Genomic DNA, 21,935 nt, shown 5'->3' with positions numbered 1-21,935 from the left:
TGACAAGTTAACCCCCTAAACTCCCACCACTCTATGTGCTCCCCAAACCCCCCCCCAAAAACAGACAATTCTAGAAGGGGACCCAGGGCTTTAAGTGGGGGGCTGAGCCCCCTAGTTTTTTGGGGGGGCCTCGAAAGGGGGCTCTAGGGGGCTCTATTTTCGGGCCTCAAAGGTAGGGGGGAGCAGACGTCCCGGTTTTTAGTTTAATGTTACTAGTGTGGGTAACAAGTCTTGATAGTGAAATACTGCCAATTTCGTTTTTCACTATTGAAAGCCTATCTTGCCCATAGGATAACAGGGGGAACGCTGTGTGACATGTTTACCTGCATATATTCCGATAATGGCAAGATAGACATATGGATTCTGGTATCCCTGAACTCCGAATTTAATAAAACATCCCTAAATGAAAATGGTTTTTAAATTCTAAGTTTGGAAATAGCACTTTTAGAAAATGGCTATTTTCCTGTTCAACCTTTGTGTGCCTCTGCCCGGTTGTGTTTTGACTGTCTAGTTTGTGAGTGACAAGGGCTGGGGATGGCTCCAGGAGGCTGGCTGAGTCAGCACAAGACTGACTAGACCCTTCTGCATGTAGATTGGTGGGAGGAATAGCGCCTGGGTCTTAATAGAGATGTGCCTGCCTGCCTGCCACAATGCTGGCTCCACCTCTTGCGGTGCGTCTGATGGCCCTGGCCCACACTCACAAAGGAAGAAGAGGTGTACTGGCAGAGTGCACCCAGAACTAGTTTAGATTGGGTCCAGGACCCCTCGCTCAAAAACAAAGACTTTTGGGGTATAAAAGTAGGACTGGAGCCCCAGTAAAAATAGATTGGGAAACTTCGTGATAAAGAAAGAATCTGTGCTGAGTGTCTGGGAGCTGACCTACAGTTGCTGTGATTGCCGAGGAAGGGACTGTGTGTGCTGTGTCCCCCTAACTTGAAGAGGAGCTGTGCTGTGTGCTTTGCCCCTCTGAAGCCTGCCTCTCTCCAAGGGCCTAAGAAGAGCTGGGAACTCAGATACAAATGTTCTCCAGCACCCACGCTTCCAGCTGCTGTGTGGGTCTCTGCGCTGTGCCTTCATGAAGCTGCCCCCCTGTGAAATCTGTCTGTGTGCACACAGCTGGGGCGTAAGGGCTGCTCTCCCTCAAACGTGATCTGCCCCAGGATAGAGTCCCTCTGTGTGCGGATTAACGCACCGTTGAGGAACTTTGGAGCGCCTGCTTGGCCCCCGAGCGCCGTGTGCATATGGACTCCGCTGCCGCCCCTCGAGCTGTGTTGTGTGCCAGAGGCCAGGTTTGCAGCTCTGAGAAGGAGCCTTGAAACCATGCCAGTATTCCCCACCACAGGCCCGGGATTGTCATTTCTGAGCAGCGCTCGGATTGGTCACAGCAACAAGAATTTCCCCCAGCAACGCAGGGGTTCGTCAGGCGGAGCTACGTTGCGTCTGGAGAGGTGCGAGGAGTCTCCTAGAAACCAGGGTTCCCTTGCACTCAGAGGAAATGAGCTGCCGGAACCTGCGGCCTAGGCGCGTCCTACCGGCGAAAGCAGCCTCACTGGAGATCAGTGCGGACCGCAGAGCCCCCTTCACATCCTAAGGTAACCGGAGTTTGCCCGGGGGGGGGGGGGGGGGGGGGGGGGTTGGATTATGATCATACGTGCTACCGGCGGGCCTGCCTTCTCTTTATAGGTCGCCCTGTTGCTACTTACGTGTCAATGGCGTAACAAAACTTAAGGGGGCCCCCCTGCAAAGTAACTGGAGGGCCCCCTCTGACCACTCAGGAGCTTGGGGAGCCCTGCATCGTGATGGCTGCGGGGGGCCTTTGTTACACCACTGGGGGAGATTCATATTCAAGACTTCTTCTGGACTTGATCCCAATAGCTGCCATTGCTTTCCAGTTTATAATTCAGTTCACATCTGGTAGGCAGCCCTCGCAGTTGCTCAGCGTCACCATCTCTATTTCTTGGGTCACCGTTAGCATCTCTCCTGCCATGCCCCTTTGTAGTGCTGCTTCTTGCCTACTTTGTTTGGTGGGTCTTAGAAGTGTGTTTGCAGCAGTGTGCCTGGTCCTTCAGTCAGATTCCTGGCACGCCCTAGGGTCACTGTTATACCACTCACTGCTGAAACCAGTATGGCGTTTCATAAAGAACAGGTCTTTCAGTGCACAACACCACTGCGGGCATGCCCATAAGTAAAGAGTGGGCAGATGGAGAGGTTGGTCCTTCTGGTGAAGGAAAAGCTTCCAGGCAGAAACCGCTCAGGAAGAAGATTAAGCATAAGGTGAGCGCTGATGGCCTGTTATATCAGACAACACAAACCAAAGATCACAGTATTAATTGATGTAAGCACTTCTATTAGCAATGCTTCTACCATCATCTACCCATCTACCTCTGTGGCATTTTTGGAAATGAAAGTACCCAGTGACCATCTATTTCGGCCTGCTGGTGCTGGCAGAAACAAATGCCATTGGCGTAAATAAAGCTCTCCTAAGCTACTACGAAAAAGTTGGACTCACAAAAAGTCTGCTACAAGATATCTTGATTGCAGTATGTGCAGATGGAGCGGCAGTAATGTGTGGTAAAAAAGGCGGAGTAATAGCATTGCTGAAATCAGAATTGCCAAATATTGTACTGGCATTGCCCCATTTGGCTCACAGACTAGAACTTGCTGTGGCATATACAGTTGATGAGGTAGCCGGGTCAATTACTTCAAGATTTTCATGGACTCATTGTATGCTACATACAGCAGGTCACCAAAAAACCAGGGAGCTAAATCTGGCCGCCAGTGAGCTATGTGTACAGCTTCAGAAAATAGGGAAAATGCCTGATACTAGATGGGTAGCATCCAGTTACAGATCTGTGAAAGCTGTTTGGCACTGCTTCCTTGCCCTGTGCAAACATTTTGAGAATGCTTCTAAAGACCCATCCAGACCCATAAGAGACCGGAGTAAGTATGAAGGTCTCTTGAAGAAGCTTACATCCTATTTTTATCAGAGATTTGGGGGTAATGTGTGATGCACTTCAAGAACTCAGACTTATCACTCCTTACAGAGGAGGGACATTACAATTGTTAATGCCCACAGACTTGGCTAGTCAAGTACGTGTATTTAGAGAAATTAAGGACTCAGCAGGGGAGTTTGCTTCTGCAGCTCAGAGAGGAGTTGATTAGGGAAAATTCAAGAATGTTCCTCTTTTCCATAGTAGAAGTAACTATGTGCCCTTTATCCAAATCAGTTTTACCAAAGTCCGTCTGTCAATATCAATAAACTATGTTCCCCGGATTCTGAGAAAGAACTTATAGCCAGCTTCAGTGTGCTAGATGCAGGCAACTTGCCTTCTGGTGATGAATGCATTCTTTATGGTGAAACAGAGATCCAGAAACTGTGTTCAGAGTTTCAGCTGCCAGCAAGAGATACAATCCATACTTGGACTTTTCTAAGATGTTGGTGGAAAGAAAACCCCTGCAGCATTAAAAAAGTAGTTTGCATGGAAACCCTGCCAGCAAGTAATGTGGATTGCAAGAGAGGTTTCAGCGCAATGGCTAGTCCACAAGGGCCTCTCTTGTAGAGACCATTTCTTCTTGCTCAATGGTCTTCCATTGAAACATTTGACACAAAGTTGTATGTAAAGAGTTGGCTGGCAAAAGGTAGGTCTGCCGTGCAAAATTGTTGAGAAACCCCAGCAAAATAGACAGTGAATATCTTCAAGGGTTTTGGGAAATCCTGCAATAGATTTCCAAGTAATGTAAATACATTTTACATAGTGTTTGGTATTTTATGGTTTATACTAAATATACTTTTTTGCCTATTTTATTATCCTTTGCTGGATGATACAGAGATGGTGATTGCAGCTGTGATGGACACCCTTCGAACTGGAGCCGACAACAATATCCCCCAAGCCCTTGTACTGTTAGACCTGTCGGCGGCTTTTGACACGGTCGATCACACTATTTTGATCGACCGTGTCAGAAACGCCGGCATTCGGGGCATGGCCCTTGACTGGGTTCGATCCTTCTTGCAGGACCGCTCCCAGGCAGTCCACCTCTCCACCTTCTCTGCTTCTTCTCTCCCTCTCACTTGTGGTGTTCCCCAGGGATCTGCTCTTTCTCCCCTCCTTTTCAATCTTTACATGCAACCACTCATGGCCTCTCTTCGCCATTCCTCTGCTACAATATACAATTATGCCGATGATTTACAACTGATTTTTCCTTTGGACACTACACCTTCCTCTCGCCTCAACTTCCAAACAACCATGTTACTCATCTCGGACTGGATGGCACACAGCCAGCTCAAGCTGAATCTGTCTAAAACGGAACTTGTCCTGGTGGGTGGTCCGTCCAATCCTTGGGATGATAACTATTGGCCCCCCTCTTTAGGTCTCCCCCCTTGCCCGGACAGCTCTGTGAAAAGCCTAGGAATGATCATCTCGGAGGATCTTTCCATGAAACCTCAGATCTCAGCGGTAACATCATCCTGCTTTTTCCAGCTATGCAGGATTCGCAAGATCTGTAGATTTCTAACCAGAGAGGCACTCACTCTAGCAATACTGGCTTTGGTCATCTCCAGAGTTGACTTAGCCAACATCTTGTATGTGGGGATTCCTGTCTATCAGCTTCATAAACTTCAGCTGATCCAGAACCAGGCAGCGCGCCTGGTGTACCACCAACCTAAACACCAGCACGTCTCCCCCATCCTGAGGAACCTTCATTGGCTCCCAGTGGCTAAACGATGTTCCTTTAAGCTAGGCTGTACCCTATTCAAATCTTTGCATAACCAGGCCCCTGAGTTCATTTCTTCCAAACTTAAGCGTTATTCTCCAACCCGCAACTTACGGTCCTCTGCCAATAATCTTCTTTGCACTCCATCATTCCGCCGTAAAAAAACATGGAGGATTATGCTTTTCTTTCCTAGGCCCCTCCTACTGGAACTCCCCCCCCCTTCTTCCTTTCGCCAGTTTACCTCATATGAGTTGTTCCGCAAAACCCTAAAAACACACCTTTTCAAGGTGGCTTTTGAGTAACTCTTCTGCCCTGGCTAGCTATGTTTGTTATGAGCGCCAAGAAACCGTCTCGGTGTACGTGCGCGGTACAAATTTTTTAACATAACATGAGACTTCATGATTTTCTTAAGCACACAATGCTAGTTATCTTGATTCAGACCACGTCCCTACTCTGATAAGCCATACCCCTTTAAGAAATGTGCCACGCCCCTTTCAGAGCACCCCAGGTTTTTTTTTAACACTTAAAGCCCCTGAGGGGACCTGCTGCGCGTAGAAACCGAGGCATAGCTTAATCTCTTCGTCACTACCAGATGCCGGTCCCAAAGATGGACGGCCCGCCCTTAAATCATAGTTTCTGTAATCTTCCCGGTCTCAGACACAATATACAACTATCCGTCCCAAGACGAAGGCATACAGCAGCTAGGGAAAGCCAGCCACAATAGTCACCCTCCACACGCAACTACACCTTAACCACTAATGAGAGGAAAATAGACAAGCCACACCAACCCTTTCCCCCTCTAGTAACTGCTGTCGCCTACCAGACTTCACCTAAGGATCATAGTATCCCTGCGCTGAAGGACCAAGGTTAAGCTCTTCTGATTTGAAAGAACAATTAATCCTTCCCCTAATCCTACTCAAACACGGAGAAGGCCACTTACCCTAAACCCCAGCAAATTTGAACCTTCTCCAAAGGGACTGATCACAGCACTGAGGAGCTTTACACACCCCCAACCAGGTTAAAAAGGTCACCTCCAACTCTGCCCCCTCCACATCCAACTGACAGACACCACACAGCCCGAACTCCTTCTCCATCACCCTCCCCACCTCCCACCTAAAGCAAAAAAAAATCTCAAACGCAGAGTGATTAGACAGCACCCAGAAACTAATCACTGCTCCACCAAAAACCAGGTTAAATGGACCTCATTTTCCACACTATAAGACATGCTAAATGGAACATCCCCAAAACACATCTGATCATATTGAAAACTACCACCACTCCTCACAGCTGCAAACTAACGATCACACTCCCATACCACCTTAAACGTAACAGCAAACAGTATGTGACCATCTACATCAACAGCACAGTCTTGATCCAAACCAATAGCAACCTGGAAGCCTTAGACTTCCTCGGTCGCAATGCCCCAGCGCATCTACACAGTTCCCGCCCGCCTGATTCCCTATCCTATGATAGACCGCCCCTCACAGAGCACAATAGGTAAACATGAAACCTTTGCCAAGAAAGGCAACCTCCCCCACCTGTCACCATCCTCCCCCTCCATCTACCCCTCCACGATAGCGTCCAACCCAGTTCCCTCTTCCAATTGGAATCAGATTAGTCACAAATGAGGCTCTACAACCCCTATCGAACAGCAACACCCTCCTTCCCTAAAACACCTCCCTCAACGAACCTAGATCGCAGCTACAGACTCCTAAATCCCTCCCCCCACCGACACGAGAGGGCAGCTTGAACTACGCCGAGACCTTACACACCACAGGACTACCAATAGAGAACTTCTTTAACTCCAAGAGCCCAGCCTTCACCCTTACCAGACAGCCACAGCTACCGACACAAAGCACAAGGCCTCCCAAGACTCAACAGCTCAGCTCGACCACAAACCCCACATGGAACTGGACAGACCCAATAGAACAAGAACCTCATCGACCTCCAGGAACGCCCCCTCGCACTCAACCTGAGTGACGACCCAGAGGCTTGCCCTGCTGGAAAGTCAGATTGAAACAGTAATACTGGGCCTCTCAGAAAACCAACTGAACCTCACTGCACCCCGAAAACCCATCCAACACTCTTATCTGACCCCCTCCGTCACCAACTCTAATCACTCGAGACCCCACAAGGCCCAAAGATGGTCCACAATCCCCCTCCCGAACTTGCAACAGACTGAAAAGAACCAGAGCCACAATGTCTGCAAGTGAAGAGATGGATCTGGCTGCTTTGTAGGACACATACACTTCTGTCTCCTCTAGCTCCAAGATCCAGGTTGACACAGGATTCAGAAGAGACTGCTCTCCCCCAGACCCATTGGACCCCCAACCTTCCTCACCAATATACCCAAGGCCCCGCTTACGAATGACCTCAAGAATGAAGGATCCAACACCAACTGCATGCTCATAAACTGCAGGTCAGCCACCGAACATGCAACAGAACTGGCAAACACTATTCTAACCCACGATGGATATTACGCTTATCACCAAAACCTGACTAAACAAGTTCTCTCCCCCCCAAGCATGGACATGCTTGTGCCCCCGGCTTCACAATCATCCACCAAGACAAAAATCCAACTAGGAGGGGGTATGGCAATCATACACAAGAACATTTCCGTGACGGAAACAGACCTCAAGTATAACTTCTTTTAATGTCTTACTGCCACTATTAAGATGGCTACTCTGCCAACTCATACCACCCACCAGGAAACACCTCCTCCTTCGGTGATCCCCTCTTCGACCTGATTACTCAAGGCTCACTCCATGACTAATATCATTATCCTAGGTGACCTCAATCTTTACTGGAATGAGGAAAACACGTTAATCAAAACCCTAAACAATCTAAGCAACTAAAACCTCACCAACACTGCCCAGAGAAAACACAAAACAGGTGTTCAATCCTTGGTGCCATTATCACTCAGACATTCCATCGACCACACCCTGCCTGTGGACTGGTCTGACCACCAGATCATTTGGTTTCACATGAACCAAAGAATCCTATCCCAGCCTCGCACAAAGGATCCTATCCCAGCCTCGCACAAAGGATCCTATTTCCCCCCCCCCCGTCCCCCCACGCTGGGCAGGAAATCCAAGTCGGATTCCCCTTCTAGACCCGGAAGCTAGGGTAAGCTCTCTCCTCCCAAACAACTCTGATGAGCTCTCAAATGAACTCCCCTCCCACTACAAGTTTACTATGACTTCCCTTATGGACCAAATAGCACCCCTGAAACTGAAGAGATTCAGAAGCACACCATCCAGACATCAACTTCCTCAAGAGGAGAACTAAGAGCAGCAGAAAGACTGGCAAAAAAAATCCATGCTCAATCCTACGAGCGAGACTCCAATCAGTACGAAGAAAATACAAAAATAATGAATGACAAAGCGTCCTTTTGCAATGCCCTCTGCAATGCAAAAAGTAGACAGCTTTTCAATCTCAGACAAACTTCCAAGCCCCCTTCGACTCAAGTTGTGGCCTCCAAAGACCTGTGTGAATACTTTGCCAATTTCTTCAATGACAAAATTACCAAGATACAACTCTCAGTTCCGCCCTTTTTCCCGTGCCCCGAGGCACATGGCTGGACTGACATAAATAGGTACAGTATACACAGTACTCAAACCAACAGTGTGAAATCTTGCTTTTTGCATTGAACAATTAAACATTTCCATTGAAAGAAATAACCATAAAACAACGAGATTGCAGGTATAGAAGAGTGGACAACGGGGAGGCAGATGGGTCAGTAAGGAATCCACAGGCAGGTACTGTATCCACCAGAAAAAGCGTTACCAAAGATAAGTAACTTTCTGCTGATGGATACATCTGTCAGTAGATTCCTCACCTTGTGAATAGAATCCCACAGCAGTCCCCACTCCCCTTTACCAATAAATCCTCAAGGACAGAATGCGCTAAATGGCCATCCATCCTCACCTCGGAATCTAAGCAGTAATGATTTGCAAAGGTGTGGAGGGAGGCCCAAGTTCCTGCTCTACAAATGTCCGACAGGAACACCTCTAGATAAGGAAGATGTAGAAGACTTTGCCCTGATACTCTTTGGCCGGTAAGAAACCTCCAGAAGGTAACAACTCTTGATGCACAAAACAATCCATCTGGAAAGTGTGCGCTTGTGCACCACTAACTTTTCTGCAGCCAGCAAAGCCCACGAATAGCTGGTCATCCATACGATAGTCTTTAGTTCTATCAAGGTAGAAAGAAGCTCACCGCCCTCTTTGGGTCCAAGCGGTGAAACAGCTCCTCCTCCTTGGAAGGGTGAGGATAGAAGGAAGGGTAATTGACTGCCCCAGATGGAAAGGAGTTACCACCTTAGGCAGAAAAGCAGCCCTGGTCCTGAGCACCATCCTTTCATCATGAATGGTCAAGAATGGGGGTTGCAAACTCAGAGCTTTAAGCTCACTTACCCTCCTTGCAGAGGTAATAGCAACTAGGAAAAACGTTTTAAAAAGACAATAGTCTCAAGGGACACTTGTGCAAGGGCTCAAAGTGTGAACCCATCAAGTAGATTAAGATAAGATTTAAGTCCCACTGAGGCACAATAAATGGAGTGGGCGGAAATTTGTTGGTAAGGCCCTTAATGAACTATAACACAATAGGAGATTTAAACAAAGACGGTTGATCCAGCAAACAAAGGAATGCCGACAAAGCAGACAAATAGCCCTTTACAGTAGCCACTGCACAGCCCTGCTGAGCTAAAGAAAGAGCAAACTGAAGTATGTTGGATAAACAGGCCCTTAAGGGGCAGTAGATTGCTCTCCACACCAGGAAACAAATTTGGACCACCTATAAAAATAAATGACTTAGTGGAAAGACGCCTGGCTGAAAGAATAACATCCACCACGTCAGGCGGGAGAGAGAAAGAATTCAGATGGCCCGTTCAATCTCCAGGCACAAAGGTGTAAGCTCTGGAGGCGGGGGTGTAGAACCTGCCCCTGCGAGAGGAGGTCTGCCCTGAGAGGGAGACGGAGCGGCAGGCACGAGGAGAGGAGGAGAAGATCTGTGCACCACACCCTTCTGGCCAATCTGGGGCGATCAATAGGACTTGAGCCCGGCCTTGGCAAATCTTCCTCAGAACCCGAGGAATCAAGGGTATGGGAGGAAACGCGTAAAGGAGGTGAGCCCCAACTCAACTGAAACGCGTCCCCCAACGCTACCTGCATCGGATACTGGAGACTGCAGAATGACGGGCAGTGAGCGTTCGTGAGTTGCAAACAGGTCCACCGGAGGAATTCCCCATGTCCAGAAGAAGTGACGAACCACCTCCAGATGAAGCCTCCACTCATGGTCTGCAGAGAACTGCCGACAAGACTGTCTGCACGAACGTTCAGAATTCCGGGCAGATGATTTACCATCAGACAAATCAGATGATCCTGAACCCAGGACCAGAGATGCAGAGGCCCTCTGCAGAGACATTGTGACCCCACTCCTCCTTGCTTGTGGACATACCACATCTCGGTAGTGTTGTCTGTCAGCACTTGCACCGACTGACTGCGAAGGGAAGAAGAAGGCCTTGAGCACCAAACTTATCGCCCGTAACTCTAGAAGGTTGATGTGAAGCAACCTTTCCTCTGGAGACCAAAGACTCTCGATCTCCAGATCCCCCAAATGAGCACCCCACCCTAGAGTGGATGCATCAGTTATCACTGTGGCCACTGATTGAGGGAGATGGAAGGGTTTTCCGAGACAGATTGCCCTCCACCAAGAAAGATCCGCAGCAGCTTCTCTGGAGATCCTGATCGACTCCCCGATAGCTTCGTTGTGTTGATACCACTGCCTGCGGAGGCACCACTGGAGCTCCCTCATGTGCATGATTGATTAACAGAATGCAGGAAGCAAACAGACCGAGCAGGCGTAGGACCTTCAGGACTGGAACGACCGCTCCATTGTAAAACAAGGGAATCATTTACTGAATGTCGAGAATCCTTTGAAGTGGAAAGAATGCTCTACAGACAGTAGTGTCCAGTACCGCTCCTATAAACAGGTTGCGCTGAGAGGGCACCAGGTGAGACTTGGGCACAATTATCGAAAAACCCAATCTGTACAACAGCTGGGTTGTTACTCGCAGATGACAACCCTACACTGGCGACTCAGCCTTGATCAGCCAGTAGTCCAGATAGGGAAAAACTGGAATCCCTGATCTTCTGAGATGGGCTGCCACCACTGCCATCACCTTGGTGAAGACTCTAGGTGCAGTAGTAAGTCCAAATGGAAGGACCACAAACTGATAATGTTGCGACCCCACCATGAAACAGAAATTCTTCCTGTGTGACTACAGGATCGGGATATGAAAATACACATCCTGCAAGTCGATAGACACCATCCAGTCCTCTTACTGCAGCGCTTGAAGAACCTGCGCTAGGGCGAGCATCTTGAACTTCTCTTGCTTCAGAAAAAGTTAAGATCCTGAGATCCAGGATTGGACGTAACCTGCCATCCTTCTTGGGTATCAGGAAATACCCGGAGTAGCATCCCTGACCCCTTTCCTACTCTGGAACCACCTCTATCGTACCTTTTTTCAACAAGGTTAGGACTTACTCCTGAAGGAGAAGATGGTCCTCCAAGCAAAACCCTTGACAAGGAGGGTAATTGAGGGAATTCCCGAAAGGGAAGGGCATACCCATTCTCCACAAGATTGAAAACCCAAAAGGTCTGTAGTGACAGATTCCCAATCTTGCAGAAAATTAGTAAGCCAACCCCTGACAGGACCAGCATGATCCAGAATGGTGGATCTAGGGCTGCTTTGCTGTGGCAAGAGGGGGGGTAGTAAGAGGAAGAGGAGGGTTGACTACCTCGTGGGCGACCTCTGTTCCTGCCCCTATAGGACTTATATAGGGTGTTCTGCTGCTGCTGAGGCTGTAGGTCCGAAAGGATGACCTCCCAAAGCCTCTGTACTTTCTTTAAGAGGAACCCCTAGGCTGTGTCTGAAGACCCAGGGACTTGGCTGTAGCCTTGCTTTCCTTAACTCTCCAAAGCTGCATCTGCCTTTTTTCCAAAGAGTCCTGAACCGTCAAAGGGAAGGTCCAAAAGAGTTGCTCGGACATCTTGAGAAAATGCCGAAGATTTAAGCCAGGCACTCCTAGATGCAACGGAAGATCCCATTATCCTTGCTACAGAGTCCGCTGTATCAAGGCCACTCTGAATCACCTGTCTTGCAGCCGCCTGTGTGTCAAACAGCACCTCAAAGTTCTTTGTGTCCTCCTCAGATAACTTTGGAGCCAGCTGCTTAACAGAATCCATTAAGGCATGAATGTACCTGCCCAAAAGGCAAGTAGCATTGGTGGACTTAAGTGCCATGGAAGCAGATGAAAATACCTTATTTGCAGACTGATCCAATCTCTGTCTCCCGGACTCTGTGGAAAGCTCCAGTGGACTTCTTTGAGCAGCCGGCTTGAATAACCAATCTCAGGTGCAGGAAGAGCAGATAAAAACTCCAGATCTCCCGGAGCAGTCTTATACCTTCTGGCAACTGACCTCGAAATTGCAGGAGCCGAAATGGGCTTTTACCAAACTTCCATAATGGGATTAGTGATGGCTTCATTAAATGGAAGTAAAGGTTCTACTACTGCAGGAGAATGAAGCACACTTCTCAGAATATTAGATTTAAATTCTGTAGTCGGGAGTTGCAAATCCAAAAGATCAGCAGCCTTACGAATAACAGAGTGGTAAGGAACCACATCTTTGGAAGGAACCTCAGGAGGAGAGAGTTGCCATTCTGGTGAAAGTTTCAAACAACTTGCCTCTTAGGTCTTCAAAAAAGTCCTGACTCATGAAGTCCTCCTTCCAGCTCATCCTCCCTATAATGCTGCTCCTCCAGCACTTCATGCCTCCCGTCTGGATCTTATCTTCGGGGCCAACGGAGTCGTACACGGTGCCAACGGAGTCGTACACGGTGCCAACGGAGTCGTACACGGTGCCAACGGAGTCAGCGTCTGCGTCGAACCGGGATCCAGAGGCACTTTTGAAGTCAACCGAGGTAGAGCTGACTGTGCCGGAGAAATAGAAGTCAGCGTTCTCAGCTACAGGAAATGCCAAGATGGAACCGTAGGCATAAATGGCATGAAGGGAGCTGGAGCATATGCTTGAGGTACTCCCAAATTGAATGCCATGGGACCCGAAGGTGCACCAGAGGGGTACATTGCCCTCGCAAAGACCCAATACATCGCATTAAGATAATGCATCTGGTCTTGTCCTGGACCAGGAAAAGGAGGGTACTCACTGGTATGTGCTCAGGCTGGGCGTCACCGGACTTGGGCCTTCCGGTGCCAACGGTGGATCCACCGGAGTCGATGGCCTCCCAGGTACTTGCACCTCTTCTACCGGAGCCAGAGAATGCTCCGGCGATTAAGGATTCTGCACTGGTGAAGCCATAGTAGTAGACCCACTCACCAGGGAAGGAGAAGGAGAAACATAGTCCTTCCGATGTCGATGAGCCTTCGAAGCCAATGACTGAGCTTCCTCTTCATCCGAACGGCCTCGAGAACCATGCCTCTTTTCTTATGCTTCTTCGATTTAGAAGCATGACCAGATGTAGACTTCAAGCCCGAGCTGGACCTGGTCTTCTATCTCTTCCGACCTCTTTTCTTTATGCATCTTCGCCATAAACAGCTTGGCTTCCCTCTTTCAGAGCCTTCGGGTTTATTTTCCTGCAGGAAGGACACTCTCCGACGTCATGATCCGATGATAGGCACCATACGCAATCGTCGTGAGGATCCGTAATGGACATGTGTCCTCCGCACTCCCTGCATGGCTTGAATCCGGATTTGACATCCTCAAAAGAAGTAAAAGATAGAACAGGATCCAACCTGGAAAACACATTCACAAGCTACGGAGAGTCCCAAAAACTTTTGGCATCGACGGCACTGAAAAAAGGAAACTGCCGACGAGGCTCTATATGGATCTAGTGACGTCATCGAGGTTGCGAGCTGAGTCGTGCCTTTGTGACGTAGTGCATGTCCATCTGCGTGGAGAGCTACAAAGGTTTCCGAATGTTGCTGGTGGTGGGATATATTTACAAGGTGAGGAATCCACTGGCAGATGTATCCATCAGAACTCCAATGAGAAGAAAAAAACTCAGAATGGCTAAAAGCAATCAAGGCGCTTAACTACAACCTTACCTTAGCAGACTCTGCAAAATTGCTAGGAATCACCTGGACACCAAATTTCACCCTGGACCCCAAATTAGACACAAACTATCAAGAACACCACCTGAAACTACTCAAAATAAAACCCTTCATCCCTCAGAATGACCTCAAACAAGCTACTCAATCCCTGGTGCTGTCCAGACTGGACTACAGGATTGCAACCCTCACAGGATCAGCTAAATCTCACCTAGCTCCCCTCAGATAAACTCTAAACACAGCAGCCAAAATGGTCACCGGAGTAAAGAAATATGAACACATCTCCCCTGCGCTCAGAGCTCAAATGGCTCCCAATTGAAATACGGGCCAACTTCAGAAACGCCTGCCTCGCGCACAAAGCGCTGCACACAGGCAAACCTGCCTACCTGGCCGCCAAACTACAGAAGGCCGGTCAGACAAGAAGCCTAAGGAATACCAACACTATACTCCTGATCCCTCCCGAGAACTCTCAAACAAAAAAAACAAAAAAACGCACCCCGATCCTTCACATGAAATGCTCCCAAAATCTGTAACTTCATACCAGCCCACATCAAGACCATCCACTCCTACCTACAATTCAAAAGGCAGCTCAAAGAACTCTTCAACCGATCTCTCCCGTATGGATAGCTCCAACCCAACCATCGAAGCAGGCCCACAACAGCTCACAAGACACTTTGAAATTAAGATCTCTACCTCACTATCTCCTATATCCTGCCCCCACACGCCCAGGCCATTCCAGTCACGAGTCGCTGGGCTCTCTGATGACAAGGCCATGTACATGCTGTGATAACATACCCTGTGAGTGACATGGTGTGTTCTACGACAATATTATGATAAGTCTGGAGCCATTGTGCATACTAGTAGGTCTATGTATCATAAGAGTGAGAATGATGTAAAGCACTCCAATACCTTCAGGTCTGGCCAGCGCTATATAAAGCTCTTAAATAAATCTGCATTACTGGGTAAGAGCTGCACTATGGTTAGAGTCACTGGAATTATGAGACTGCAGAGTTTTCCCCATAATTATGGGTTTGCCAAAATACATCTGCTGCATAATTTTCAGATCAAAAAAAAAAAATAAAAAAAGATTTCCAACTCAAAAGTTACTAACAATGCAGTGACCTGCTTTGCCACACAGTAGAATGCCCTTTGTAAAGGTTGACTGATCACCTTTCTGTTGTACTATACTTTGGTGTAACTGGTACTTATGAAGTGTAACCTTTGCCCAGATAGTTTTAACAGGTGTAAAAATGTCAGAACAATAAAGTAATACCATCACAAAATGTGACGCATTACGCTGCGTAATTTGGCTTTTCATGTCGCATTAGTCGACCCGGCCATATAATTTGGCCCTTTCCTGCAGCACAATTTCATTGTGCTAGACACTGGACTTGCACACAAAGCCAGATCACTTTCCACTCAAGCCATATGACAATCAAACATCCTTACAATCATTCAAAGCTTATGTTGAAGGTTAACAACCATCTGCTAATGGTTTTTTTTGACCTAGTCGTATAAAAGGGCGGCAATAATAAAAAAATTAAAAACAAAAAAAACAAAAAAACAAAATTGCATGTACTTCAATTTTTTGCCTATACCTAGCCCCAGAGGAGCAAATCAGAAGAGGGTGCTACAAAGCAAAAAGTGGGACAAATAATCAATCCTGTGCATCTGGAGTAAAAGTAAGCTGGTACACTTCAGCTATGCCTAGCATTTTGATGAATTGAGGTAGGTCTAGGTTTGGAAGCATGGTCTGCACGGTAAAGCAAGTAGTCTACCACGATTCCGCACGCTGAGACCCGTTAAGGTTGCAAAAACCTAGCCTTTTATTTCATGCGAGGTCTTTCATTAGAGCTTGTTGGGGGTGAGGAGGGGTGGAAACACTGATTGTGACCCAAAGTTTAACAATTTGCATACATCCAGAGGGTAATGAAACAGGAAGCTTCCCCCACTCTGGCTCGTTGATGTACCAGGGCATTTCAATGCAGATATTTTGGCACAAACAACAAACTTGGTCAACCCGATCACATCACCATGTGGTAAGGAGAGGCCACTGGCAAGGAGGAAGCGAGCAATCCAGTGGTGGACATGGTAGTGTGGGGAGCAGGCAAGATATCGTAGGTTTTAAAGAGTGTTTCCTCATAGACACCTTGCTATTAAGTGTCATGCGACTCAAGTTGACCATAGTTTGGAAACGGATAATTCTTCCTGCATTGTTGCAACCAAACTGGTCACCCACATGTGCATTGTTGATTCAGCTTTCAGTAGAAGCTGGACTAGGCATCAAGGAGAGGGTTGATTGCAGGTCAGGTTGATTGCAAACCAGGTCGCCAACTTCAGAACAGCACAACACCGGACGAGCAAGTGTTTCCAAGTTCAAAAATAATTTCTTTCCAAGGAAGAGCACACACAGACAATGGAGCAACCTGCACCATCTAGTGGTATTAGCTGCCTCATTAATAAACAGGCTAGGCTGGGGAACTAAGGCATAATGCCTCTGACTATGCCCACACTGGCCCACTTCGATGGCCCTATGGAACGTGAAGTGAAGCCAGGTGGCCAATAGTGTTTTGTTGCAATTAGGAGGAGCAGGAAAATAACTGCTCAATGGCAAGGTAAACAGTATAGGAGTTAAAGGGAGAAGTATACAAGGGATATACTTGAGGTTTCCCAGTCATGCCCATCTAACTGGTAACAGTCATGCCCACCAAGGCAAACTTATAAGGTGGTCAGTGCTTTACCAATGCAAAATTTCAAATGACACCAGAATGTCCGATTCACCTTTCTTAATTCAAAGAACAATCAAGTCTTGGGGCCCTATTACACCTCAGGCACACTTTCCAGGTTTGTGCCACGGCTCTCCTTAAAACAGGTGCGCTGGGTCAAAATTAGGAACGTGCACCCCATTACATTGAATGCGCTGCCTCCAGGGCAGCCACTAACTCACTCTACCCGCAGCCAGCTCATTTAAGTGAAAAACAGAGTGGCTTTGAAGCAGCTGCTTCAGGTTTAACTGTGCAGTTAGCAACCAGTCTGCACTTTTAAAGAGGAAAACGATCCCTTTGCAGGCAGATAAGTGAGTGACTGCACCTGCCTGCAAGAGGATGGGGAGTGGAGGGGGCGGGGGGGGGGGGGGGGGGGGGGACAACATCAACAGGACTTCTCCCTAGCGCCCACCCACAAAAAAAAAAAAAAGTCTGCCATCAGTGAGTTTCCTGAAAGCTTCTTTGGCTGTGTGCCTGCATCGAGAATACGCCACAGAGGCAAATAGATTCTTTCTGTAGGCCCTTTCTGTAATACCAAAGTGCTCCAGGGGCGCACAACGTGGGTGCACATGCCCATTGCACCCCCGAGCCCTTTCAATAAAATAGCCTATGGTGTAGTAAAGGAATGTAGTGGACAAAGGTCTTAAGTTTCTTGGCTTTGTGGATAGTAGTAAGAAAAGCTACCAACAATCCATGGGGAAGTGTTAAGTCATGGGATACCTAGAGCTTTGGCAACTGGACTGGATGGTGTCACTGTATACTATTGGGGGATGCTGATATTTAAATATATATGGCCCATTAGTAGCTGGGTAGCCACTCAATTACTACGAATATTTTGAAAAGTACGTGTTTTTAGGAGGAGTTTAGCTTGACAAAACCTAGGAAATATGATTAGAACACCACTGGGGGGGATTCGACTCTGAGTACAAAGCTAAAAGGGTCCTTTCCAGCAAGCAGTCTGGTTCCACAGAGTCAGCAAAGCATAAGGTAATTATGTCCCAGAAGCACTTGCCTGATGTCTTGGGCGGCCCACAATTGATGGAAAGACAGCACGAGGTGCATCATCCCCTGCGAAGCCAGCCTTGCACATACCAGATCCATTGTCAACAACCAGGGCTGCAATCTCTTCTTCCATGATGGTCTACTGAAACAGGAATCACAATATGGGCAGTTACGAATTTCAATCAGGTTCATATATCAGGAAATACAATCTGTGTGCAACACAACAACTGGCTTACAGCTCATAATATAGATATTCTACTGTGGCATTTTAATCATACCTCCCACCTCCCTATTAAATATTGTCCATTTACAATAATTCTGCGAGATGCCTCTCCTTACCTTCCAAAAAATAAGGGTAATATGTTGGCTCACAAGTGGTTGTCTCGCAAGCCTTACAGGATCCTAGTTTACTTGACCAGACAGACCATGCTCAAAGTTTTTCTTTTCAGCTACAAGTTGGACAGACTAGACACTTAAAAAGTACTAGAATTACCAATGCCACCTTTCAGTGGTACGCTTGGGCATTCATGATCATTCGAGTTCAATGCATTTCAAACAAATTGAAATCTTTTACAAAAACTTATTGCAAGCTCACTTTGGCACCTCCGCTAGCATACAATTTAATACCATGCAAGTTTTTTTTTTTTAACAAATTGTCAACTTAGAAAACAGAAAAAAAAAATTTGAACAGGTTTTTACATGGTGTACTACTGGCTTTTGCACTTACTATAAAGACAACTTTAAATTGGAAAGTCTTGACTCAGTTTTTTAGAACTATCCAGATTGCTCACAGCCATATTTAGTTAGCACGGGAAGTGTTTCCCACTCAATTCAAGACCGGAATCATTTCAACTCAAAGTTTTCATAGACAGCCTGTCTTCATGACTGCCTTTCCCAGGCAAGAGAATTGGAAAGGTTGATATTTCCCATTTTAGGGTCAAATTGCTTTAAAATTTTTGCAAACAAATCACAGAAATTACTACTCTTCAGATGACCAATTATCTGGGCTGAAGTTAGTAATATCGACTGGCTTGATCTATTGGTTCTCAATTGCATTGGATAGTTGCCCATGGGTCAGTTTTGTCTATTTCCATTAATCTACGCGTTAAGAGAGAAGATCTAGAGTCATTTTAGTTTTCTATGGTTACTCAGTACCTCAAGAAAAGTTGGTTTGTATCCTCTAGTTCATGCAAATGTCCTCTGGGTCTAGACTGTCCTGTGCTGTAGTAGGACACACTGGAAATCTTCACTATTAAGTGAGGTACTGGGTGATGTGGTTGCTGACTGGGGAGTCTCAATTGATGCCAATGACACCACACCACATATATTCATTGAACAATTGAAGCCTGCATCCAGTATTTCAGAAGTTGCTTTCTCATTGCCGAGGCCTAAAATGAATAAAATGGAACACTGAAATGTGTCCATATGCTTTAGCAATATAACCCATGTGCCACAATGGGCATTCCCGTTGGACCTCACGTCACTCATCTCCACTGAGTTCAGGGAGCAGACACAAAGAAACACTGCCATCTCATATCCCTTCCACGTGTATGTCCCAATGCCAACTCAGAACGAATAGGCCAAAATCAGAAATACTTGTACATTCTGAAAGTGAGCAGGACAATATCCAAATGCATGATCAGGAGATTTTCTGATGCACTAAGATGTGAGAAAAAAAACGTTAGTTTCGGCATCAAACTCTGGCATTCCTTTACGAAACAAACGTTCTTGCTTTCCCAGAGTCACTAAAGTTATATCATCTTGTGGAGTTTACAAATTTCGATAGGCAAAAGTAATGCTTCGCAACAGATAACTTTCAGCAGTGATGTCCCAGGTGGAAACCTTGTTGAAAACTGTTCAATAGTAAACCAAACTTAAAAAATACAAAGGCAGACGTTTGATCTCGATTCCTACCTGTTGATAGCAAAGCCACCTGAAAATCCCTCATCCCCTTGCTTTTACTACTCATATAAACTAAGTGTGAAAAAGGTTGCGGGGGTGGGGAATCATCAATATGGTTTAATTTCTTTGCAAGGCCAAACCTTTTTAAAATATAAGGGCTGCCACACTGTTTAAACTTTGTATATTAAGCCCCAACCGATGGTGGGCGCGCTTTACTGCGATTTTGGTCTTTATCAAGCCTACTTTTTTTAGAAAGAGGAAAACAAAAAAAAAATCATCATAACAGCCCCTGTGCACAGCAGGCAAAATTGTAAGAACCAGATTGTCGGGTATCAAGCATGCAGGCTGGATGTAGATTTAGATCAGTCAGCCTACAAACTGGAGCAAGCAGTGGCAGGGAAGAGTTGGTGTTGTCCATCAAGAAACTCTTCTGCAGTTTAACAGCAGACTAAAACGAATAATTACTAAAAGGGAAAACCTCAGAAAGAACTTCCTCCATACAACTCACATGCAGAACAAATATAATAACCCGTAAGCCCCCCACTTCAATGTAATCATTAAGCATGCTCAGCAATTAGAGTGAATAAAAGAATCAACTGAATTTCTGATTCCCTTCAATTTACATTCTGCCCCTCTAGAGAGGCGCTGTGATGTAAGCCACATCACCAGACTTTAGGCATGTGGACAACAGAACTGGAGAAATGTGTTTTTCAACAGTTCAACTTTGAACACCACCCAAACTTAATTCACTAATTGGCATTACCTCTTCTGGATGCCAAAATGAACAGAGTGGGTGAAGCTCATGTATAGTCATCTAACAGTTTATCAGAATGAAGGGGCAAATAGCTACCCCTATACCGAACACTCTGGGACTCTAATAGCGCTGCCCACTATACACCATTCTCTTTGCCCATCCGCAGGCAGCGAGGCTTGAACAAGAACTAAACTTCTTGGTTCAGTGGACATAGTATCACCATGCAGACGACATCACACATACATGAACCAGTGAATCCCTCATCTGCCATATGAGACTTAAGGTACGGTTGATTTTCTGACATCACCATCAACTGGGCAAAAATCAACTATCTTTCCTCTCCACAGCAGCACACACTTAACTAACCCCCCCCCCAACCCCCCCCCCCCCCCCCCACCCACCCACCAAGTGATGCACATTAAGATACCTTGGGATAGGGTGAGCAGGTATCTGGACACCTGCTGGATGTAATTAACCTGATGCAGCTATTACTATGTTAAAAGATCAGCTGCAAAATTAATCAAACTGGCATTGTCCCCACTGGGCCAGGATGCGGTGGCGAGAATTATACTGCCCTGCTTTCTTATTCCAGTTTTTCGATATTCTCATCTCCTTGACTAGGTACTTTTCTATAGATTACATCCTGCAAGCTGAAATTGGCATGGACTGCAAAACCACCCAGACTGTGCTGGGAGATGCTCACACTACTGTTTCAGCAGGGGAGCAGGATGGCTCTGGATCTCAAGCTGCATTTATCTAGGTGTGCAAGCACTCCTTTGGTGTCATCCCACCCCATTTCAGCTGCAGTTGAGGCAGATACGGCCCAGCCCTACCACTGCAACACAATCTGTTCTCTGGCTGGGATACCCGCCTAAAAGCAACTGTGCAATACAGTCTGAGCTTGGCATAAACTCAGATACAGTGGGCATTGAACGGCTCTGTGCCTTCAGTATTCAACTGGTGGACTAACCCAGAATCGTACCCAGGGGACCAATTCCTTACACTAAACAGCATTCAGAACAAGCATTTGCAATGCACTAGGTCTCGCATTGTTAAAGTTTGAGCTCTTGGCAGTGCTAATAATGCAACATCAATAGCTCAAACATTCAGTAATGCGAGACCTATTGCATTGTAAAATGCTTGTTTTACTTACAAGCTCCCACAGGCGAGACCTATTGGCTATGCCAATGCTAGTTTTTAATTGAGATGCAAAAGAGATATATGATCTGAATAACTCATGCAGCACTTTAAAAAAAAAGTATAAGTAACGTAGGGTACAAATGACCAGGTGAAAAAAATACATAAACATACAGAGTAGAGTTGCAACAGAGGAAATTTGGCGGTCGAGATGAAGGTAAGAATGGACAACACACGCTACGCATAAAGTCAAAACAGATCTCACTCAGTGTACACTGGGACGCGGGCCCTGCTGCCTGGGGTCATGTGGCAGTGTGGAGTGCTGAGGAAAATAAGTTATGGGTAAGAAGAATGTCAAAGTGACGGGGTGTGAGTCAGTTTTGCTATTAAAGTTGGCTGTCAGCAAGAGCCTGCAAGAGGTCACGTGTGGATCTGTAGTGTAGTTCCTATATTCTAAATAGGCTCTGCGCATTGGAATAACATACTATAGTTTAGACGTAGGACCGAGGTAGACTAGGTCTCTATCATATATATTAA

At 46.6% G+C, this 21,935-nt stretch overlaps 1 protein-coding gene across 2 annotated transcripts in view; it reads right to left on the bottom strand.

Annotated features, from left to right (window-relative positions):
* The window catches only part of LOC147684809 (actin, cytoplasmic 3), a 72,371-nt gene that overhangs the window by 38,445 nt on the left and 11,991 nt on the right, over positions 1-21,935 (bottom strand). Inside the window, exon 2 of one of the 2 annotated variants that reach the window (XM_086940674.1) lies at positions 17,616-17,744. In XM_086940674.1, coding sequence (XP_086796800.1) covers positions 17,616-17,738 — 123 coding nt within the window. In that variant the 5' untranslated portion in view covers positions 17,739-17,744. Of the gene's footprint in view, positions 1-17,615; positions 17,748-21,935 lie in introns of both variants that reach the window. The other variant, XM_086940673.1, reaches the window with a different exon arrangement.

The sequence above is a fragment of the Lissotriton vulgaris genome, chromosome 10, assembly GCF_964263255.1.
Source record: "Lissotriton vulgaris chromosome 10, aLisVul1.2, whole genome shotgun sequence".
NCBI lineage: Eukaryota > Metazoa > Chordata > Amphibia > Caudata > Salamandridae > Lissotriton > Lissotriton vulgaris.
This window is presented reverse-complemented; position numbering and strand designations above follow the sequence as displayed.